Below are 25,070 nucleotides of genomic sequence, written 5' to 3' on the forward strand. Positions count from 1 at the left end.
AAGCTGGCGCCTGCCTGGGCATCGGACAGCCGTGGGGGGGGAAGTGGGGGAGGTGGGCAGCAGCAGCAGCAGGGGCAGCAGGGGCAGCAGGGGCAGCAGGGGCAGGGGCCCCCCCAGCTCACCCCGCTGGAGGAGAGGATCGCCCGCCGGATGAAGATGGCCATCGCCAGGGCGACGGGGATGCCCCCCAGTGACTGCAACGGTGGGTGGAGTTCATATTAAAGGCTGGTTCAGAGAGAGAGAGAAAAAAAGCATTGTTATTTCCACAGATGTACATGTATGTAGTAGAAGGTGACTGTAATACTAAGCATGGATTTGTGTAGTGCGTGACTTAATAGCAGGATCCTGGATCACCAATACATTAAGATTATATTGTTCATTTAGTTTGATTGTTGTCTTTTTTCGTTTTTTTTTTTTTTAAAGTAGGAACACCTCCTGATGACCCCTTGCGAACTGACGAGTTCAACTCGGACAGCTCCAGCACAAAACACCTGCTGCCGGACGTCCTAGCTCCTCTGTCTCCTCCTCCTTCTCCTCCTCCTCCTCCTCCTCCTCCTCCTCCTCCTCCTCCATGTCTCCCTCCATCCCCGGCGATCGCGCTGACGACGCCCCAGACCGTTCATGCGCTCCTGACCAGGCAAGAGGAGGGCAACCGCCTGCTGACGGAGGCGCTGCGCGTCCAGACGGCCGGCCTGGAGGTGCAGCGCTCGTGCCTGAGGGCCCTGCAGGAGGTGCGGGCCGCGCTGGCGGACCTGGCCGAGGTCCAGAAAGCCCGTCACCCGGAGCTGGTGGACCACCGGGACAGGAAGTCCGCCGAGCGACCAGGACCTAGACGACGAGCTTCCCTGGGCATCGGGCGCGAGCGTCACGGCGTCACTACTGGCGAGCCAGGGGAGGCGGCTTGTCGTGACGATGCGGTGCAAGCGTTGGCCGACGGTTGGTCAGTTGTGACCAGCAGCAGCAGCAGCACTACCGTCTTTGGTTCCGACACCCCGAGCACCACTGTCACTCCAAACCCCACTCCTCCAGCCCCAGCCGTGCTGCACCCTACTCACACTGCTGCACCTGCACCACCCCCACCACCACCACCACCACCACCACCCTCCTGGTCCTCCTCCATGCTCCCCCAGGGCTCCTCTCTCTTCCTGGGCACTCAGCAGCAGCAGCAGCCCCCCTCTCCTCTGGCGCCCCCCTCAGGCCAGGCTCCGGGAGGTGCAGGGCCTTCAGCTGCGGTTCCCCCACAAGGGCAAATGAAAAAGAGAGGGCGACCACCTAAGACTGTGGGAAGAGCTTCTCCCGCCGCTGGGAAAAGGCAAAAGATCTAACCAGTCTTAGAAGGAAAGCAACTTAATAGTGTAGACATAACCATGAGCACAACACAAGGTAATATAATATCCCAAACTATTCATAACAGAGATATAGACAGAGAATGAACGGGTTGGATGTGATATTATAGCATGCAATATGACAAAATGGTAATATAAAATATAAAATGTTATATTATATATTTTATGTATAAACTATTTTGTGGTAGTAGTGTGGAAATTACCACAGAGGTTATGATGCTACAGTATTTGGACTACAATCCAATAACATTGTCACTATTTTTTTTACCATACAATGAGTATTGAGATTCAATTCTGCAATGCATTGTGATCTGTCTCGGTGGCCATCTTTGAGCCTGACTTTCTTTTGTACCATGGAATTCCACAACATTCAGACATTGCCAAAAGTTTGAACTGTAGCCACCACAAGTGCCTGGTATGTAGTGGTTGCGGGTTCGGGAGGGAAAAGGCTGATTGACATTTTTTTGTTTGTTTTCTTTGTTCTCCATGTATATCTTGTTTTCTGCACTACAGAATTCAGTGTTTGCTTTTGTATGGTAGAATGGGGACTGTGATGGGGACCCAATGCAGTTCAGTCCAAGCTGCTGGGTCTTAGTCATGGGATCCAGCTGAGTTGGATTTAGGCTACAGAGCTAAATACTGCAGGGGAGTCTGACTCGACTGCCAGGTGTTTCCTACCTGTTAGGAGCCAGCAACTCAGAGAGCCTTTGGGTCTATTTACATTGTTAGTGGGCTTGCTGCAAGGCTATTGTTCTTCTTTGCCCGTTTTTTGAGAACGCCTCTTCTCCTAGAGCGTTTGAGCTATCGACGCGGTTCAAACACTAAAAAAATCAGGCCCGATCCGGTGTAGGTTGCTTGTTAATGTTGGATGGCTGCCGGTTGCCGTTTTTCCGCTATTCCCGTTTTTAGACCCTTGAAGGTATTTCCTACCTGTTAGGAGCCAGCAACTTAGAGAGCCTTTGGGTCTATTTACATTGTTACAAGTGGTCAGCCGACTCGTATCACGGTTTACACGTGTGTCCAAGGAGACCTTGCTGACCCCTCCTGTTGATATTCTGCTATTTGCATTAAAACTCCCGTTGTCCCGGGATGCATCAGAATGCATTAGCTATTACACTACGTAACATATGTGACTGGATCACGTGTCTTGTTGATTGTTTACACTTGCGTTTAGACATGCGTTTTAGCAAATCATCTAAAACACACTTCTAAAACAAATGTAAACAGGGTCTTTGATTGGTTACGGCACTAAAAAGGGCCTGCCCCAAAGCATGTTAAGTAACTGTTTTAGAAATGAGGTAGCCTGTGGCATCAGGCATGCTAATAAGATGGAGTGGTTTAGACTAGAGAACTATTGTTGAAGGTGATACGACTTATACAGTACAATTACATGTCTAGACAGTTTGGCAGAATACTAAGACTAAGCAAATATTTTGTGTCTTGTCAAAGCTACTGAGCTTTAACCTGAACCAGCTGAAGTGGAGTGGGTGGGTGCCTTTGATGTTGTTCTCTGAGCCTCCTTCCAGTGGTTGAATTCAGGATTGAACAGTTTGTCTGTCCGATGCAGGTATAGGGTATATAAGGTAGTATTGTACAGTATTGTATTGTTCATTTGATATTTTGGATTTTGCTGGAGGCCTTTTACACTGTATGTTTTACCAAAGCAGATAACTTATACAAAGCTTACGCTTACATTTGGCAATGCAATGTAAATGATGTGCAGTATTTCAGGTACTGTATGTCGACAGCACATTCGTTATTTGAATGGATTTTTCAAATTTGATGGTTTGGCACAAAATACATACTGTATTTGTGTAAGCACTAATCTTTATATCTGTATTTTGTATTTTAGGAAAATTGGAATTTAGGAAGATTTTTTTTTCATTTGGTCTTTGTCAGTGAGCTGTCACTGTGAAGAAGTCATATTTGTTACCTAGATAGATATGTATGCACAATGCAACATGAGATGGAATTGCACAGATCCCAACCCCCTAGAAGCACTTTTGTAGGTTTTTTTTTTTAAAAAACGAGTATAAAATCAAGATGCTATAATTACTATAATGCTATTTTATTTAGCTTCATTTGAATATATGTGTAGACACTTAGAGCCAGCTGCTGACGAGGTTTGGCGCTGTTTTGAGCAATGTTAGTGGTTTATATTGTACATGCAGTTTGATACAAGTGTTGCACTTAGTTTTGATGCAATATTGTTTCTGATTAAAAAAAAAGTCCATAGCTCCACAGAGTTTAAGTGATTTTGACTTTAATCATTCTATTTCAATACCAGTTGAATGTTAATATCTTTATTTAGTCATGGTCATTATGTTAGTGGTGTTTTCTAAGGCTGTCATCACTGATGATACCTTTAATGTAATTAAAGAGGCAATCAAATTAATTGTTGTATTACTTCCATATATTACCCAACAATCTAATGTTAAATAATAAAAAGTATGTATGCCTGTGTGAGTGTGTGTGGTATAGGCCTAGGCTACTTGGAATGCTTAGCCTACATGCAGATGTCAAAGGTTTTCTATTTTCGTATTGATGTTAATATATTGATGTTGAATAAATCCGAAGTTCAGACGGTAGGCTTAGCTGTGACGTGCAGTCACCATCAAATTAGGAGATATTTCAGAACTTTTATCGTGGACAGCTCCCCTTAAGAGCATCTTAAGAGCATTGCACGCGCGTTCACGCTACGAGCATGTTCGGGAAACGATCGATCTTAGGATGAATCGTAGAAAACCCTCGTAAGAGTGTCTATCCATCGTTATCGGGAAATGCACCCCTGGTCAGTGGTGTAATGATTTTTAGAGGGTGCAAGATTGTGATTTTTGGATCATGCGTCAGACCAAACCTTATGTTGTTAATTGTTAATCATTATGTTGTTAATGACACACCCCTGGGCGCAAGATTTAAGAAAAGTGCAGTGCACAGCGAAAAATTTTGTCGTACATTGTAGCTGGGCCTCCTCTCTTTAGCCCAGAGGAGTCCCGTCATTCCCAAAAATAATTGCATATTTTTATTGGTCTATAACCACAGAACCGTTTTCCATTTTACCTCAGTCCTTTTTAAATGAGCTCAGATAATTACTGTATCATTTCTAAATATAGTTTCTTCTTTTGCATGGTAGGGTCCACACTAGCATTTGTGAATTTAGCATTAAACTGTAAAATGCACGTACACACAGCCACACACTAAGATTATTATCATTTGAGAAGTCATTAGTCACTGTTAGAAAAGGTGAGAAAGTAGTGGCCAATTCCAAGAAATAATAGAACCGAATACTGAATAAGTTTACTTTTATGCATGTCCTCCTTATGTGTAAAGAATAAAGAGGTGATGTGTTAACTGAGGCAACAATCATTAATGCCATTCTAATCTGTGGAGTACAATTTCTACACCTTTATCTCAATCACTATGGAGGATCAGCAGCATAAAGCATTTATTCTCTCTCTCTCTCTCTCTCTCCACGTTTCATTGACAAGGCCTCAGCTTTAAAATTGGTATTAGTTTATGCAAAGCTGTCATTTGAAGAACCATACTGCCCTACAAAGAAAAAAGGCAGTAACTATGCAAGTAGAGTGCAAACTGAAAAAACATACTTTACATTAGCTTATTTTTGGTACATATCAATCTTCTTAATGACTTTAATGTCATGAAAATGATAATACGGTAACTAATTTTCGACCAAAAATACAGCTACTGCCTTTTTGCTTTGTAGGGCAGCATACCATTTGAAACAAAATGCACCAAATATAATAATTGTTACTTTAAGTAAGCTCCTAATTTTTATGGATCTCAGAACACTCTGATATATACCAGCAGATATGTACGTTTTAACATTACTCACTTTTTACCGTTGGGGTCAGAGACGATACTGATAGTACTTGATAGTATACTGCTTAACTGTGGCAGAGTACTTTACTAATAGGAATGCCTGCTGAGCTGCTTGCGGTTATTAAAGGAAGTGGAGACATGTTGATCACGTGTGCAGCAGCTTCCTTCAGGTCAGAGGTCAACATGCACACATACGGCACTACTCTGATGACAACGTGTGCATTGCAATATATTCAATGTCGTGCCACGCATGGTTCAATGTGGTATTACAAGATAGATGGCTCAAGACTAGCTGGATGGCATGCTAAACTAGATATTTGGACAAAACAGAGCATAGGCATTTTTAGTATATTACTTTAAAAAAAAAAAAGATGTCTTCATACAGTATGCTGGAAATGAGGGACATGATTAAAGCACAGCATGATGTAGCCCTATATACTGTATATATACAATATATAACATACCATGACTTCTGGATACAGGCAAGTCTGCACATACATGTGTTAGTAGAGCTGAAGTTGACTCATGATGCTGATAAGTTTCAGTGTGGTTCACACACTGATGTGACAATAAATATCAAGGACAACAACACACCGCAGGAGCGGCCACCATTTTCACACCCTGGAGAACGGCGAGATCTGTCACATGATAGTCAATCTCATGGTGAGGCAGCCATGGTGTACTGGTTAGGGCTTCAGGCTTGTAACCAGAGGGTTGCTGGTTCGATCCCCAACCAGTCCACTACAGCTGAAGTGCCCTTGAGCGAAGCACCTAACCCCTCACTGCTCCCTGAGCGCCGCTGGTTGGGCTAGTTGGGTTAGTGTGTGATTCACCTCACTGTGTGTGTGCTGTGTGTGTTCACTAATTCGGTTAAATTGGGTTAAATGCAGAGCAACGAATTTCTCTCACGGGATCAAAAAAGTATATTTCTATTCTAGTCTGTTAGTAAACCAGACCCTGGACACAATTCTAATTGTGTTCTTGCGAGAACTTTGGATTTCCAGGGTAGACACATGAAGTCAAGGCAACTTATTTCCATAGCACATTAGTCTACATGATATGAGCTACAATAGTGGAATTATTGTGGAACAATAAACCCAATTAAGATGGCAGCTGAAATCCTTTATTGGGCTACAGTGGCACAACATTTAATTTCGAAGCATTTAAAGACTGGCGTTAAAGAGAAACTATGCAGAATTGGCGATTTCATCTCCGGTTTCGCTTTTCGTTTTCGCTTGTTTTATGCCTGCATATTTCTCTGCAGAGCTTCCCCTACAATTAACTCCCGGATCTCCTTAGGCTAGCCTATATGGGAAAAGATGGCAACTTTGGGTCCTTTTTGTAGGCGAAGTTCAGATACAACTTGCCAAAGGTAATAGCTTCAATGAACACCCGGATCTCCTTATATGGTCAAAGATGGCAGCTTTAGTTCCAATCCACAGGTGTAGTCTATTAGGCTAATCAAGCACCATGCAGTCTGCATTCATAATCCAGGGGCTTGATTTTATACACCTGTGGAAAGGACCCTGAAAATATGAGCACCTGTCTTCAGGAGTGGGCTAAAACTCACCCATTTACACGTAGCAAAGGAAGGAATAGCCAGTCCACACCTCTTGGATTGTAAAAATGTTCCTTTTCATTTTGTTGTGTTTACATGTCTCGTCAGGCAACACTGTTAAACAAAAACTAAGCACTGTTAAAGTTAAACCAATGCTGACCTACACATTCAATGTGCACACTGGAGACCGGGCTGTCGCAGGAACCACCAACTGTATCTTCGTTCGAATTCACGGGAGTAAAGGTTCAAGTGAGAATTCAAACCTGAACGGCTGTTCAGACCTTCGGCGGGGATCGGTGGGTAGGCCTACACATTTCCCTCTTAACGTTAGGCCTACTTATCTGATGAGATACACGGCCATGATGTAGACATGAGGGGTAGGTTATTCCGTCAACCTTGTTAAAGGCTAAATGGCTTATTTCGATAAGTTTCACTCATTTTATTGTTCTGTTCCATTTGGTTTAGTGAAGACCAATTTGGTAACTATGGGAATTTATGCCACAGAACTAACTGCTACATAGGGGAAAAATACTTTTAGCCTGGGTGCAGCTGAACTTTAGCCCCATCTACATCATTGTGAGGATGACCTAGTAAGGCTAATTTACCTGTGTGTGTGGGCCCATGCTTTGCACCACCACAGAACACCGATAGCAAAGAGATTCCATTCCTCAATAGCAGTTAAAAAATCTGTTTTATTACATTATTTTCAATTGAAGTGTCCTGACTGCAAGTGATGCAAGCAGCATGATTCAACGCAAAGTTTTGAGAAAGTTTGTCGCACGGCCCTTTCTGTTGCTCGCATTGCTCTGCTATTTTGAATGAGCTATGACTCCAGAAAGGCATATTTAACAGATGTAGTCGGTGTAGACAGAGAACATTGACTAGTTTGTCTATCACCATGGCAAACTCAATCTTTTAAGAATGACCATTCGTCTGACCTATCGCTTGAATTGAATGAAGTCGAGAAGCAGTGAACTTGAGTTAATGGAACGGCTTCAGTAGGCTATCAAGTCAACGTCTATACTACTGTAGTTCAAGTAAGGCGATTGATTTTAAGTGTTGTCTCCATTAGCATGGTTGATGGATTGCCTCCCTAGGCTAGGCCTGCAAAGTGTTTCCAAATATTGCTCTAGGCCAAACGCATTTGGTTTACTGTTTGTGTGTGTAGGCTATATATAAACGGGAAGTATGCAAAGACTGCAAGAGGTAGGACTGCACAACTTTAACACTATTGGCCACTGTATGTTTTCGATCCCCTACCCCTATATCATACTTGTAGGCACGGCAGTTTCAGCTGAACGTAACCTCTTCAGTGGGAGTTCCCCTGGTCATGGAGGTGCGGTCTAAGCCTTTTCTCGCCATGGATAACCAGTGGTTCTGTGACCGGATCTCTGTCACTACGCCTGAGGGTGATGCATATGTGTTCCCATCTTATCGCTGGCTCGACTCTCACACACGATTGACTTTGAGATCTGCCACAGGTAGCCTATAGCATGCCATTTGTGTTGGGATAATGGGTCCTCTTCTCTATGTTAAATAGAGACGATTGCAAATGGGCTATTGTGAATCTTCTGTCCATTCCCTTCCCAGCTAAATTGAAGTTCAATGATGCCAGTCTAGTAACTTACAATCAGAGGAGGAACCAACTGAGAGAGTCTCGCAAGCAGTTCAGGTGAGTCAATGTCGATTTATTTGTATAGCACATTTAAAAAACGGTTGACCAAAGTGCTGTAAAACAAACAAACAAACAAACCGACAAACAAGAAACATAAAGACAAAAAGATGCTAGACGGAGCGGCATAGTTGCCAGCGTACCCGTGACGCCAAGACAAAAGCAACAAAATTACAAAATAACAAATCATAGGCTACACAACAAATAATGCTAGACAGAGTCCACCATGATGTGCAAACCCTAAGGCCTACATCAGGTGGGTCCAACTACCATTCCACTAGCTTGCCTGGGGTGCGTTTCCCGAAAGCATCGTAAGCCTACGATGATCGTAAAGTCCCTCTTACGACCGTCTTAAGATTTGCCGACTGTTTCCCGAAACCATTGTAGCTTAAGAGCATCGTGAAAACACTCGTAGATCTACGAGTGACCCAGAGTTCTCGTTACTGCCTAAGAGCGTCGTAACGCTATGCCTCAGTGGAGTCACCAGCAGGATATGCAGGGGGATTACAACTAAGAATACAATGATCCAACTTACGTTACCATTCTTTATTGTAAATTTACTTGTGATGATTCAGATTTTAGCGTGCAAAATAGCATTCATTCAATGGACATAATGTTATTAAAACCGGACAAGAATAGCCTACAAGTTATGAAAGGAGACGTTGCCAGAAAAGTTTGCCATTATCTTTTTGTGTAGCCTTTTATTTTTTATTTTTTATTAGGCTTATGAGGTAAAAACAGAGAAAGGAATATGTGACAATAGTCTGTTCTGCGTCAAAATCTAAGCCTATAGGCTATGTTATTTAAGCCTACACATTTCCTCATTTTCTTATCAACCTCTTTATTCAAACGTCTGCTTAAGTGACACGAAACATTATTGCACAGGCAGCACACCGTGCTCTCACAAGTAGGTTAGCAAAGAACTCGCATAAACGATGTAGGAGTAAGCTAGCTGAAGCCCAATATACATATCTTCCAACAAACATAAAAACGGGGCAACAATCTAATGTTAAATAATACAAAAGTATGTATGCGTGTGGTACATGGCCTAGGCTAATTGGAATGCTTAGGCCTACATGCAGATCTCAAAGGTTTTCTATTTTCGTATTGATGTTAATTAATGTATAGATCCGAAGTTCAGACGGTGGCTTAGCTATGACGTGCAGTCACCTGACATCACCATCAAATTAGGGGATATTTCAGAACTTTTATCGTGGACAGCTCCCTTAAGAGCATCGTAAGAGCAGTGCACGCGCGTTCACGCTACGAGCATGTTCGGGAAACAGTCGGCAAATCCTAACGATCGATCTTAAGATGAATCGTAGAAAACCCTCGTAAGAGTGTCTATCCATCGTTATCGGGAAATGCACCCCTGGACTGTTCGCATGGATGGGGAAAGGGGTGGGGGGTGCATGTTCTCTTAAACTGGGTATACTCTATTTAACCAATGCAGACAACACACATTTTGCTGCTCAATATTGACCTTATAAATCATCTTAAAACCCATTTGTGGTGTTTTTACAATGGCTGACCTACAGTATGTGACTGGGTTCATACTAGCAACAGGGGAATGTTTCTGTATGTCCAACAGATGGTGTGTATACTTGGAAGACTATCCTCAGACCATCTGTGCTGAGACAGCGTGGGATCTCCCTATTGAGATCCAGTTCACACCCACCAAGACAACAAAGTTGTTCACCACTCGCTTGGAACAGTAAGACACAACCTTATGCTCCTGAAGAATGTTTTTATTTTGTGTGTGCCAGTAAATTAGTTTAATGTTGCACAGGTAGTTCCATTGTATGGAAGCCCATTTCCGCCAGGGAAATAAGAACAGTTTATGTTGACTTTCTCAAAATGTTGACTTAGCATAAACTTATTTATTTAAGTTGGAAGTTTTTCATGTAGTTTTTCATATAGGCTATAAACTCCAAGGTACTCTTCATCCAAATGAGCTTAGTCACAGCAGAACATGATTGTGTGTTTTCAGCCACTCTACTGTATTATGGTTTCAGGGACAGGTTTACAATTTCATGCCAAATGATTGATTATATTTAGTGAACTTGCATGCAAGTCATCAGTGACTCTTGGTATCGCTGCTCTGTCCAATGTATGTTTTCAGATTGGCGATGTTTAAGCAAAAAGGATTAGCCGATTCTGCAAGAAAGTGGAACAGCTTCCTTGAACTGGAGAAAATGGTCCCTGAACGGAAAGGCCACATCTATGGTACCTGTTTGTTTGTGAATAGAAACTCCAGATATTTTCCATGGATCACTGGTTCTTGCAGCGCTCATTGGACAGTGTGATTTGCAGAGTACGTTCAGAAGCACTGGGACAAGGACGAGTTCTTTGGCTACCAGTTCCTGAACGGCATCAACCCCATGCTGATCCAGCGCTGCTCAGACTTGCCTGAGAACTTCCCGGTCACAGAGGAGATGGTCAAACACTCCCTGAATGGAAGCACCTTGAAGGAAGCGATGATGGTAGCATATGCAATCAGAATGAAATTGAGCAAATTTGTCCAGTTTTGTGTGTTTCTAAAGGTTGTTTTGAACTGTCTTGCAATTTCACTGTTCCTGATTGATGGATTGAAGTGACCCTTGATGGTTTGATTCCTTTCCACCACTGTTAAAGGGATTGGGAGATTGGGTGCGTTTTCACAGATCTGTTTCACGGTCACCGCACTGCCGGTACAAAAAACGAACACTCCTAGTAAAGGGATTGGGAGATTGGGTGCGTTTTCACAGGTCTGTTTCACGGTCACCGCACTGCCGGTACAAAAACGAACACTCCTAGTAAAGGGATTGGGAGATTGGGTGCGTTTTCACAGGTCTGTTTCACGGTCACCGCACTGCCGGTACAAAAAAATGGAACACTCCTAGGTTTTACCCAGCTTGAGTTGCTCAACCAGTAGCTAGCGCAGCCAGGCATCTAACCTCCTGAGACCCTGCGTCCTCATATGAGGACATTACATTTAGGCTCTGCTTTACCTTGTGCTTACTTTTTCTGAATAAAAACCTGTTGTCCTTATATGTGGACACTTCATTTTACCCTCTAGTGTTATCAGACACACAATACAATGTTTTGGGAAAAAGCAATATGGCGTCGAAATCCACCTCCACGCTTAACCGGCATACGCGTGAGAACTATCGTCATGGTAACGTGCCAGTGAACGTTATGACATTTATTTTTTTTTGTATATGTTTGTGAACAGTTGTCGTATGATATGGCATCAAATTTCCCCCATTTCGATCATTACAAACAGACCAGGACGTGTTTAACTTTCATGTCCTCATACGAGGACATCGGGACTGAAATGTACGCATAATTTAATTTTTAGGCTACATATTACATTGAAAATTGTCGTTCATTGGCCATATCAAACTACTGTAAAGCAATAATGGAAGTCAAAGTGTGGACATAGACATAATAGAGTAGCCTGAATAAATAAATCCATTGAAGGAATTAAAAAAATAAATAAATAAACAAATAAGAAACAAATAGAGCAGAACTGTTTCGCTTCAATTGATTGTGGATAGACTTCTCTCCACATGGGTGTGACCCATACGTACAACTAACATTTACAAATAAACACTAAACTTAACCAAATTAATAACAGGACATTTCTGTTCAATAAAAACAAACTGTTTTCTTAATAGTTGAATCTTAGGCACTTGGATACACACATGAATATTCACATTCTTTCTGGATTGGCAATCTCATTGTATTTTATGGTAATAGAGACCCAATGTCCTCATACGAGGACATCGTTTTTCTCAAAAACTACTTGATGTACAGAGGTGAATTTTTTTTTGTATGTTTATGAAGCCCTACTAAGCCAAAATAATTGAGTGAAATGAAAAATGCATTCAAATTTACATCCAGGGTCTCAGGAGGCTAAAGCACTTATCTGGGGGCATCTGTGAGCTTCCATTTACTTGCCCACAAACCTAAAGCTTTATTAAAAGATCATCATTTAGTTTTTTTTCATGCCAACAGTACTGTGTGTCTTCCAGAGGCGGGGATCCGTGTGAACTCACCGGACTTTTCCTTTAAAGCACTGACTGTCTTAAAGAGGAACTATGCAGGATTGGCGATTTCATCTCTGGTTTCGGTTTCGTTTTTCGCTTTCGCTCGTTTTATGCTTGCATTTTCTCTGCAGAGCTTCCCCGACAGCTTTAGCGTGTATATTTATACATGTATAGGCTATATTTAAATATATAAATTGTAACCGTGGTTCTTCGTCTCAGACTTCCAGATGTAAACAAGGAGCGATCGTCTCCTGCAGAAAGTTGCATAGGGTCTCTTTAATCTGGGTGCAATGGGTCTCATCTAGGAGGGGAATATCTTCCTGGTTGACTACAAGATGTTGGATGGGCTGAAGGGGAATGTGATCCATGGCAGACAGCAGTATGTTGCTGCTCCACTGGTCCTGCTGTATTGCAGCCCAGAGAAATTGATGTTGCCCACTGCCATACAGGTAAACGCATCCAAAAAAAACGCTACCACCATAATGGTAAAAAAAAAAAAAAATGGAGTTGGTCTTTCTGCCTTGTATGACTCTTGACTCGAGCCTTTGTTACACATTTTGTCTAAAATTCTAAATTCTATCTCATCAGTTAATGCAGGAGGCTGGAAAAGAGAACCCCATCTTCCTTCCAACTGACTCCGAGCATGACTGGCTTCTGGCTAAGGTCTACGTCCGAAATGCGGATCTCCTTGTTCAAGTTTTTGATTCTCACATTACAAGGACTCACACCCTGGCAGAGGTGTTCGGTATGGCAACATTACGAATCCTTCCCACTGTGCACCCGCTCTATAAGGTAGGGGTATGCAGTAACACACACACACACACACACACACACACACACTCTTTAAGGTAGGGGTATATGTGTGCTCGCACACAATGATTAGCCTGACTACATCATCCTCAATTCTTGTCAGAATGTGAGTCTGAAATTTCACCATTCAGCTGTGATTATGGGGCATGTTTCAACCAATACGGGGCGGGGGGAATAGCTCTGCACTCATTGGATATACCTAACCAAACAGAGCAACGGAATGGCCAATAATGTAGGCTAGCCTACTGTATATCTTCTGGTATTTTTTGAAAATTATTGTGCTGTCAGTATCTATCTTGTGCAACACCTGATAGCGAAATCTAAGAGAATGAAATATGTAGCAGGGTAGGCTATTTGAAAAACATTTCCCCTCCTTCGTTTTAAAAAACATCTCCTTCAAACTGTACAAACATGTAATGAACAGCTGGGGAAGGGTGTCGTTAACCCGAGTGAACAGACATTTCAAACAAACGGGAACATCACACAAACATGCTGTTTTACCTTGGTGAAAGTGAAACCGAAGTTTTCCCACATATCCACGTCGGTGGTCCCTTTAGAGCCCATCGGGCCCTCAGGTCACCCTCGTGAAGTCTGTTTCTGACAATGTGGTCTGAGACATTAATGCCAGCGGCCTGCTGGAGGTCATTCTGTAGGGCTCTAGCAAACCTCCTGCTGTTCCTCCTTGCACAAAGGAGCAGATACTGGTCCTGCTATTGGGTTAAGGACCTTCTACCACTCTGCCCTGCTCTCCTAGAGCAACTGCCTGTCTCCTGGAATCTCTTCCATGCTCTTGAGACTGCACTGCAGTGGGAGACGCAGCAATGTTTTTGGCATTGGAAAGTTTTGGTGTGCCATTCTGGAGGAGTTGGATTACCCTGTGCAACCTCTGTAGGCTCCAGATATTGGCTTATGCTACCCAACACTGACCCTATCCAAATGCAAAACTAGTGAAAAATCAGTCAAGAAAGACGAAGATGGAAAAATTACCATTTGCCACCACCTGTAAAGCCATTCCTGTTTTGGGGGTCGTCTCGCAGTTGGCCCTCTAGCAGCGACGTCGTTAGACCTAGGCATTCGGGGCTATGGCCCCTCCGTGCCTTACAAAATGATGAAAATCGCCACAGAGTTTTTTTATAAGGTTCGAATTGAATGCCACAGGCAGCAGCCACTAGCCTGACGTGATTAGCTGCCGCTAGGGGCGTCTAGATTTGTAGGCTAAACGGTCACAACTGCAATATTGTTACTAACACGGACCTGCCGTTCCTATGGAGTCGGAATGAAGTGTTGCAAATGCGACATCAGTGTTCCATGCTTCCCCCCTCTGACAGACTGATGGCCAGCCTCTGTAACTCACTAGGCCTACTTTAAGACCGTTCATATCAGGGGGTCAGGATTTGACTGATTAGCTTCGCCGATTAGCAAGGCACTTCCTCGTCGCCATTTTCCAGAAATAAATCATGTCCGGTGCCGTTTTCCCATAGTTTTCCTCATGCTGATTGGTGGCTGTTCCACTCTCAGCTCATGCACGAGCTTAGTGTGGGCACGAGCTCTCCTTCTGTACCTTACGTCAATCAGTAACCTGGCACTTAATTGGCTAAGTAAAACGGCACCGGAAACAAGCCCCTTGAAACGCCATGTTGAAGCCTGAAAAAATCGTTCAATTTTGGCACTTTTCACTAGCCTAGCACTCCCATTGAAATGAATGGGGGCGGGACTTGTTCACTTTCTCCAGTTCTTATAATACCTCCATGGTTCATATGGATAACAGAGAAACTTACCCACGTAACCTACCGGCTCTGTAGAATAGATTATCGAAACGTTCTGCATAAACATTCGTTTTCCATGAACTTGTTCCATTAAGTCTAGGCTACAACTGTGACTACTGTACTAGTAAACACGTAGTAACCTACAACAACAGTAGTAAACACTGCTAGCTACCATAGGCTATGAAACGAGTGGAAGAGCCATTTCCATGCAAACTGAAAATTGGACAAGGAGTTGTGTTGGATTAATCCATTTAGAGTGGCACCTGGAAATGATGCATTCATTCATCATGTCACGGGCAGAAAAAATGTTTGGGTGTGAGGTCTCTGTTAAAACGACCCCCCCCCCCTCTTAATCCCCATAAATACCAGTACCCTAGGTTAGCCAACTGTAGGTCTAGTGAGGGAAATTAGTTTTATTTGTTATTCAAATATGATGAGGAGGACCCCAACAAATTTCCTTCCTTTCCTTCTCAAACTACGTTGAAACAGCATCTTTAACAGCCCAATTTTTCAAAATTTCCCTGGGGAGAAAGGGGAAGAAAATCGGATCTTTGGTACACCTAGTGACTCCCCTGCCCGCTAGTAAATTTTGTTGACCTCAAAGCAGGTCAATCTGATTCACAACCACCTCTGTTACATAACTAGCTAGATCAATATCTCACAAGTGTGACTGACTTGATGCAATACTCCTATGAACCAGTGTTCCCTTTATTTTGTCGAGCAGTGTATTTTTGGTGGTTACTAATGTGGATAACTGAAATTCTCCAGTTTTCTGAGCAAATGTACAGTATAAGCCTCCCCATGTGTCGACGACAATATTGCAACACGTTTTGGGCACTTATCGACCATCTGTTTCAGGCCGAACGGCACATGTGCGACCTTGCTCCAGCAACCAAGCAGGTCTGTGTAGACACACATTACAGTAGCAGCAGGCTCCACCGGAAACAAATGAGCTCCTGAACCGCCGTCCATGCGCATGTCCTGTTACAGTAGATAATCCGTTATGAAAAGCTTCATCCATTATTCACTGTTATTCACTTACATTGTTGTTTTTCCTTACAGCTCCTCATTCCCCATACCAGAGACACATTCAATGCCAATGTCTTTCTACGACAGCGGCTGCTTGTTGATGGTGGAGACATTGAAGTGGTATGTAAACGTGTGTAGTGATGCACACATGCGTCCTCCTGTGTTGTGTGAATGTTAGGCTGGACGGTCTGAAGACTTTTCATTGCATAAATGAAGCCATGTGAAAACGTATCGCTTCTATTTCCTATGCAACACCGTATCTCAGTAAAAACCTATCTTGGATTCTGAATCTGGGGGGCATTCTAGAAAGGAGGTTTAACATGCTCTGTCTATTACTGATTGCTGGTTGATTGATTTATCATGAAATGGGGAAACATGGATTGAGATTTTGAACTAAACTGGATCTGTATTTAGAACCAGAGTTCAGTATCTGCTGGTGACTATGAAACGCCTTCTACAATGGAGCTCAGAAATGATGACTATCCATGCAACTGCTTATAAAGCTTGACCTGCCTCCAAGTCGCACTATTTTTAGATGTGCCCCCAATGTTTATATGGTGGAGTCTCAAAGTGCAGCACAGTTGCAGAATTATGGGAACCCAGTGGTTCCCCCATGTCAAATGGTTATGGTTCCTGCTATAAAACAATGAATGATTTTTTTATTAACTTTTTATTATTTATGTACTTATGATGATGATGAATTTATTTGTCCTATGCGGAAAATTGTTCTGTGCCATACAGTACATCTGATACATTTATACAAAGACAGTAGGACAAACAAGACGAAATACAGGACAGGATATACAACAGAAATTCCCTCACCCCACCCATACCCCACACACATGCACAACATCAGTACAGAAGACACAGACCCCACTACACATAAATAGAATAATAAAGTGCAGTTGTGCATACTGTGACAGTCCAGCTGGAAAGAAAGTGCATGGTGCTATTTAAAGTGCTGTCCTCTTATTCATCAATGTAATGCTAGTTGGTATAAATGACCTACTGGCTCGATTTGTCTGGAAAGAAGGTGACCTGAACCTCCTCCCTGATGGCAACACCTCATATGCCTGGTGTAGGGGATGTGACATTGTATTGATGTGTATTGTTGAACTTAATGATCAATTTAATGCACCAGCCAGTCTCTCATTCGATATTCATTTCAAATACCTACCTTTTTATAGGCTGTTAGCTTACAGGCAGAAAGAGATTTGAGGTAAATATTTTGGACCTCATTCCACTGGGTGTAGACTTTACACATTTTCCTGGAATGCCCCTCTCGACTAGATTGCAGGACTCAATGGAGTCTCATGGCGGAAGTTGATGAAGCGTGCCGCCTCGTCCCTGACCTACTGCTCCCTCTGTCTGCCTGACGACATCTCTGAGCGAGGCCTGGAGGACGTCCCCAACTACTACTACAGAGATGACGGCATGAAACTGTGGGATATCATCCACAAGTACGATTGTGCTTTCCTACTGATGCCTTCCTAATTATTTTCTTGACTCTGGGAAAAAATGAGCTAATATAACCCCCCAATATCACATAATTCAGATTAAACTAAATATGAAATATTCTGAATGAGTAACTTTTGTTCGTTTTCTTTATTCATTTCTTTTTCCAGCGAAATAGTATCATGTTTTAAATATTCTGTAATGTACCGCCCACCAACTACTTGGTATTACCCAACCTGCCTACTCTACCGAAAGTTTGTTTACTATTTTGCGCAGGCACTTTATTATTCAATAAATAAATAAATTGATAAATATGCCACAAGTTCAACCCCCCCAATGGTAGACCCAAAGTTACGCCCTTGAATGCGCACCACAGTTTGGGATTCCCTGGCTGCGCTACACCAATGGCCAGAGTTGGTATATTTTATGATGAGCAATCCAAATCCTGAATGAAGAGCTACCAAGCCACCAGGATATTGTTTCTAATCCAAACAACTGATTTCAACTGATTGCTAAAGTAAATCTCATTACTATAATATTTTCTCTTTTCAGGTTTGTTAAGGGGGTCTTGGAGAACTACTACACATCCGACGACTATGTCCGGAAGGACACCGAGCTACAGAGGTGGATCAGTGAGATTTATGCTAAAGGATTCCAGGAGAGCACAAGCACAGGTGTGGTAACTAAGGCTTTGAACTGGTTCACGCAACGAAAACGAAAACCAGAAACTGTTGATGTTTTGCTAGGAACAGAATCAAAACCACCCTGCTGAAAAAAACAGCCTGACCAGCTAAAGGTGGTTTGCTGGTTGACCAGCTTGTTAACCAGCTTATTTGACCACCCTTTGATGGTTAACCAGCTAGACCAGCAAAACTCTCGCGAAAACACACCTTCAGCTGGTTTACCCAGTTTATGATGGTAATTCAGCTGGTTTTGATTGTCGTACCACCTTAAGCTGGTCATTTTAGTTGGTGTCGCTGGTCTACATTGCTGGTTTTTACTGGCCACGCCAGCTTATGTTGGTTATTCTCATGGAGGTATTATAAGAACTGGAGAGAGGGACTAAGTCCCGCCCCCATTCATTTCAATGGCCGATGCTAGGCTAGCTACTTCAGCCAAAAAAGTTTGAAATTGGCCGCAGCCATCTTTGAGAAAATGGCGTTCCATGGGTGTCCATTTCCGTCACCAGCTAGAATGAGCCAATTAGGTTTCACGTTACAATGAGACAACATAGGTACATCGTTGATGAAGATTGGAGAGTGAGAGAAGGTGTTCGTGAACGCGCTCCTATCGTTACAGGCGCAAATGTATTTAATTATTTGAGTTGGGATGGTGGTGGAGAAGTTTGCCCCTTGTCTCGAAATCCTATAATGTGATATTCAGTCATGATATAATAAACATGGCGAGTCAATATTGAGCAAGAATTCACTTAGCATACACATAAATATGATCTCCACAGTAAATGCTTTGAACTGACAGTAGGATGTTATGTGCGCAATAGGCTGTCTACTCGACGAAAATGACTCTTAATAACTAGACATGGGATGTAAGAAACGTGTGGATACCAGATATGCTATTTGTGCTGCACCCAGTGTGAATTTGCAGCTTAAACCTACATTTGTAGACAGACGAAATGAAGCCAACGCATATTATAGGCTTACCGGTAGAAGCGGCATCCATGTGTTATGTTTCGAGCAGCATGTATTTTAAGTCTGCTGTCACTGTCGGAAACTTTTGCCGTTATCTACTGTAGGCTGTGACCCCCAACGCTGCGTTGTTATGAACTAGGCTACAGGTCTGCAGCTGAGCGTTTTAAAATAGTTTTCATAGCCTAGCCTACACGACAGCGAGTAGGTTAATACTTGGGTTTAGTTGGAGAATTTCTTCGCATTTCCTAGATTGTCTTATCATACCTTGCCAACTCATACATAGTCTAATGCAAATAATAGTAACCTATTAGAACGACATTTGCCTTTTTCTTTTATTCACAAAGCCTGGTATAATGATAATCCACAGGCATCAAGTATCGGTAACTTAATCCTAGTCGTCAGTCATTTTATTTATGTCTTCTAGAATGCGTTATCAACATGGACGCGCGAGGACGCTCGTGCTCAACACCAAACTCGTGCATGAGCTGAGACAGCTCGTGCATGAGCTGTCTCGTGCATGCGCTGGTGCCGGATATGGTACAACCATGGAACGCCATTTTTTCAAAGATGTCGGCGGCCAAATGACATGCTAACTGGCTGAAGCTAACCCTCCAAATCCTGACCCCCTGCTTGACAGGCTGGTCACCAGCATGACCATCTTAAACCAGCTGTATCCCAAACGACAGGCTGGTCACACCAGCACGACCAGCTTCCTCAGATGGTCACGCCAGCATGTCTAGCTGGTGGCCTAACCAGCTACACCAGCAAAGACCAGCAATAATAACTGTGTTTTGGGCAAAGACCAGCCTAAGCTGGTTTCTTGCTGTTTTTTTCAGCAGGGCAGAAACGTTAAAAAAAAAAATGTTCGGAACAGAAACGTTGATCTAAAATAATGGTAACCGGTTAATACCGTTATTTTTTCCGTTCTTTGACAAGAAGTGAGGTTCAATGTATTGGAGAAACTTGCTGCCAGCTATACAGGCAAAATCTGTTTTAATTTCCCTCTCAGCCCTGACAAGGGTTTGGGCATGTGTTTATACATTTAATACTCACAATACAATATTCTATGTAGGCCTAGGCTGGATGAACCCTGCCTGACCTGCCGACGAATTTGGATTTTGCCGATGCAGCTCAGGCTGGAAACCTGCACATCCATCTCCCCTGTTTCCTGTCCTGGGTCCAATCACAAAGTAGCTTATCCAAAAGACTCATTGGATCGTTGGTCTGATTGGTTGAAGCACTATAAGAAAACATGCTTATTTCAAATGCGTATATCACTGAGAACAGTAGTCCGGCCAAGATATTGGCCGGGTTTCCCAAAATTGTTAAGAAGCTCTTAAGTGCTAAGAACTTCTTAGGAGCGTTGTAAGAATGTTCTAAGAACGCTCCTAAGAAGTTCCTAGGACTTAAGAGCTTCTTAACGATTTTGGGAAACCCGGCCATTGTCATTTAAAAGTGAGGTTGCAGCCCTCAACTGTGATAGCTGGCAACCATGACTCAGAGGGGAGAGGGAGGGGATACATTCTTATTCTTCTTCCTCTTCCTCTTCATCCTCTTCTTCCTCATCTTCCTCTTCCTCCTCCTCCTCCACGTGATGTATTATATACTTATTATCTAAACTTTTTTCCCCCCCACCTTCCACGCTGTTCGAAGTACCAAAGTCTTTCAAGACTGTGACGGCACTCGTTAAATTTGTCACCATGGTCATCTTCACCACATCAGGCCAGCATGCTGCAGTGCACTCAGGACTGGTAAGTTCAATCACCTTTTTGTCCCATCTGTTTCCCTGAGGAAATGAGGAATAAAACGGGTTTCTACTTTGTCCAGCCCATTTCTCCGTTATGCAATTGAGCTAGATTTAACATCAGTATGAGGTTTTGGGACATTTTATGATTTCTTGATTTCAATTCAGGAATGGTACTCTTCTGTCAGCCCTAGTTTACGTAAGACTTTGTATTTTTTTTTTTACTTTTGTCTTATTAATGTGTTGGTCCTTACGGAGATTTAGCGGAAACGGGACCAGTGAGCTCTCCTTGAGGAGGGCTTTATTCCTCGTGAGAGAATACTTCCAGACTAGAATTTCCCTTCCCACCCCTAGATGGACTTAGTTGGCTGGATGCCCAACGCCCCAACTAGCCTCAGTGAGCCCCCTCCCAAGGTGAAAGGCCAGACCACAGAGGATTCCATCCTGAAGTCCTTGCCTGATCAGGCCTCTACTGCGACATCATTGCTCGTCCTTGAACTGCTCAAGGATCATGCTGATGTAAGTAAGGGGTGTGCTAGCCTGACCAGCCGGACCCACATCAAGACATCCACGAAACCGACATCAATTATCGCTTCTCTGTAATCGATCACAACCTTACATTTCACTAACTTCAGACATTTTTGAATGTTCTTTTTACTTATATGGAGCCAACACCATTGTTTTCAAGGTACAAACTTCAAAAACCTTAGCTCGATATATTTATAGTGGGTTTTTGACCTTTGTAAATATTTTTTTTTAAATAGTTGTGTTTACACTTGAATTATAATAAAAAACGAAATTCATTACATTCACTTAACTCTCATATAAACCTATTGGACCTCTAGAATGAAACCATATGTGCAACTTTTGCATAGGTGTTTTTAGTTGGATGAAAAACGTAAAAATCTCAAGGTATAGCACACTGCCTCAAAGTGCCTGAAAAGGCCCCGGACCTCCCAAGTGTTAAACCCGGCAAAGATTCAACGCATTTGCAGTCATTCCTGTTGTCCACGCTGCTTAAAAGGGTGATTTCTCCTCTTCTGGCATATCGTGGCAGGAGAACCATGTCAACTTTGAATGCGGTTATCTTAGCGATAGTTTGTGTAATACCCTAGATATACATATCGTTGGAAAGCTTAGTTTATGGCCGTTCACGTGAGCATTAACTTATTTTTGTGAATTTTACCGAAACGACTGGTTTCGCTTTGCAGGGTCACATATGTGGTAGGACTTTTACTCACTGAAGCCGAGTTTTCCACCTCTGCTGACCAGCCAGACCCACGTCAAGATTGTGTAGATTAGCTTCGGCATGTTCGCATCAAAGCCATCAATATCTCAAAGTTGCGACAGCCGTTGACTTCCATGTTAAAGCCAGATTAGAGCGGTCACGTGGTTAGTGGGTAGCCTCAGTAGTTCACTTGGTCCCTGGTTTACTACGGGATTCACAGCAGCGATCACATTAATATTTACGGTAAATACTCAATGAAAATGAATATAAACTGCATTTCCACATAGATATATTACTCAATGAAAATGCATTATTATGCACACGACCATAAGTCATGTAGAAAAGTCTTATTATAACACCTGGCATATTCATTCATTCTCAATGAGAATAGTTCCTTTCAACGACCATGACATACCGGATGTGCTGCCATTGTTTGTACACGGGAGTCAATGGTAGTGTCGCAACTTTGAGATATCGATGGCTTTGGTTCGCATACGCCATTTTCAAGTATGGCGCTGCACGGAGCATTTAGAATCAGCTCCGTGCACAAAAATCTGTGTTCTTCATCTGGAGGGAGACGGATGAATGATGTTTTTCATGCTCTTCCATTTCACTGCATGTGCCTCAGCCGTGGTGCTACTTTTGTGGTCACCATAGATGACCTGTCTCATGAACTTGTAACACCTCCTCCTTAAAGTCAAGGCTATCTCCACACTGTGAGAGCTGTTGCACAGGGTTCTTTGCCATCTGGTCATACACTGAGTTCTTACCCTTGCCACAGAATCCAGTTAGGATCGCATCCGGTCACAGTGCAGCTGCACAATGCAGTCTGCCATCTTGTCAGTTAGCAGATCACTGCAGACTACCTTCTGCTTTCTCTTGATGTAGAGCATATCAGAAAGTTGCTTTGAGAATAACGCTGGTTCGACATGGGCATCATTACCAGCAGAATCAATGTCGACAGGTCCACGATAGCCTGATTCTCGCAGCATTACGTAAGTGGAGAAGATGATGTCTGCCTCAGACTGGTGAAAGCAGAAGTTCTGCATCGGTTGCTGGGTTGACGAGTTAGTTTACTCTGGTGGACCTCACTGTACTATCTCTAATAGTTTGTGCAATGTCAGTCAGGTAGCCACATAATTTTTGTAGATGCCCCACGCTACAAAGCAATGTGGTAAATGCTTTAGCCTTGACATTGAGGAGGAAGTGTTGCAGGAACTATGCAAGTTCACAAGACATGTCGTCTATGGTCACAAGAGTAGCACCATGACTGAGGCACGTGAAGTGGAAATGCATGAAAAATAAATCGTTCATCCGCATAAGAATGGAAATGAATGCCATATTTCCTAATTTAGGAACCAAGGGGAAGCTAATAAGAGGGGCCAGTACTGAGCCTTGAGGCACTCCATATTTTATCATAATCTGGGTAGATGGTTTGTTATGGACTAGCACAAATTGTAGACAGTTGGTAAGGTATGATCTTAACCAAGTGAGTGCTGAGTCTTTGTTGCATAACATTTTTGCCTTCCCGGATGGTGGCCATCTTGGGTTTTGGGGTCAGAGCAATGTGCTAATGTCAAAATGATGTCAATCACCATTATTATGGTCAATTTACCACTAAAAGTGTTTTCGTGCATCATTCTAGGTGCTTTGGTTAAAAAGTTCATTTGTATGTTTTCACTCTACCTACCAGATGGTGGCCGTCTTGGATTTCAGGGCCAAGATGATGTCTAAATCTCAAAATGAGATGTATAGGGTGTATAGAGGTCAAATCTGGCAAAAATATTGTGTTGACTGAGTGGTCACGGAATTACTATCTTTCTGCATATATTGTCTGTCATTTTGAATTTTGGCACTAAAAATGATGAAAAAAAATTGGAAACAGGTTGTTTTGTTCTCAATAGGGTCTTGGCAAGTAATAAAACACTAATTGCAAAAAGTTTAGGAACGATTTATATAGATAACACAATTCCCCTCAGTGATGCAAGTTAAACACCCTTTTCCGCTGTTCCGGATTATTGACCCCAACTCTCCGTCTTCTCCTGCCTCCAGCCCCCCCCTGGGTTATTTTCCAGAAGAATGGTTTGGGGAGGAAGTTCCCCGTAAACTCATCAAGAACTTTCAGAAGGACCTGCACGTGTTTTCGGACCACATTGAGAAGAGAAACGCCAAACTCAAGCTGCCCTACACCTACCTGAACCCCAAGAATATAAAGAACAGTGTATCCATCTGAAGAGACTCTCTAAGCCAATGTTCACAGGGTTACTGGAATATGCTGTACTGGAAACAATAAACTGCTGAATTCTTTTTTACCTAATTTTTCTATCATTTGCCTCCTTTGACTTGCTGTTAGAAGTCTCTGCATATCAGACTATGGTTTTATCTTGCTTTTGATTACTTATACAGAAACTGTTTTGATATTTCCAAACTCCTGTTAGTTCAAATGGCAAGGCTCCACCAGGAATCTGTAAAACACCAATTCTGATGGTTCATCTGAACCAATATCCAATACTTTAATGTTGTGTTTTTAAAATGGCATTTCCTTATCTAAAAGGGCTACAAAGATGGATGAGTTCAGATGAAGACATTGACTGAAAGAACACTCAACAGTGTAGTTTTGTTTCCTTTTTCTTTGACCTCCGGTTGTGATAAATCACAACTTTGTTACCAGCAACAAAGTTCCAGCAGTAAAATCTGTGCTCATTGTACTGTATGTAACTCCTACATTGGTATAGGCCTACATAAATGAAGTGTTCACATGTACAGTATCATATATTTTCTCACATGGCTAAATTAATTAGGACTGATGTCTCTGCAATCTGCAATGGAATGATTGATTCAAGTGAATTAGGGGTTGGACATTTTCTAGAGATTTAAAAAAAAAAAATGAGTTGTATGGAAACCTCCCACCTCCATTGTCTTTTGCTCTGGGAGAGGGAAAG

The 25,070-nt window shown here is 42.7% G+C and overlaps 2 protein-coding genes across 2 annotated transcripts; both read left to right on the forward strand.

Moving 5' to 3' along the window:
• Positions 1 to 86: 86 nt before the first annotated feature.
• Positions 87 to 3,755, forward strand: LOC134087051 (uncharacterized). The gene is made up of 2 exons (XM_062540253.1): positions 87 to 202; positions 424 to 3,755. Exons 1-2 carry the CDS (start codon positions 151 to 153, stop codon positions 1,323 to 1,325), a joined length of 954 nt encoding a protein of 317 aa, XP_062396237.1. The 5' UTR covers positions 87 to 150; the 3' UTR covers positions 1,326 to 3,755.
• Positions 3,756 to 6,730: 2,975 nt separating this feature from the next.
• Positions 6,731 to 24,445, forward strand: LOC134087020 (polyunsaturated fatty acid lipoxygenase ALOX15B-like). Its single transcript, XM_062540222.1, has 14 exons — positions 6,731 to 7,040; positions 8,024 to 8,225; positions 8,335 to 8,416; positions 10,008 to 10,130; positions 10,539 to 10,642; positions 10,730 to 10,899; positions 12,753 to 12,896; positions 13,036 to 13,239; positions 16,086 to 16,172; positions 17,343 to 17,512; positions 18,060 to 18,181; positions 20,810 to 20,907; positions 21,255 to 21,419; positions 24,182 to 24,445. The coding sequence occupies exons 1-14, from the start codon at positions 6,813 to 6,815 to the stop codon at positions 24,359 to 24,361; spliced, it is 2,079 nt and encodes a 692-aa protein (XP_062396206.1). The 5' UTR covers positions 6,731 to 6,812; the 3' UTR covers positions 24,362 to 24,445.
• The last annotated feature ends 625 nt before the right edge of the window (positions 24,446 to 25,070 follow it).

The sequence above is a fragment of the Sardina pilchardus genome, chromosome 1, assembly GCF_963854185.1.
Source record: "Sardina pilchardus chromosome 1, fSarPil1.1, whole genome shotgun sequence".
Taxonomy (NCBI): Eukaryota; Metazoa; Chordata; class Actinopteri; order Clupeiformes; family Clupeidae; genus Sardina; species Sardina pilchardus.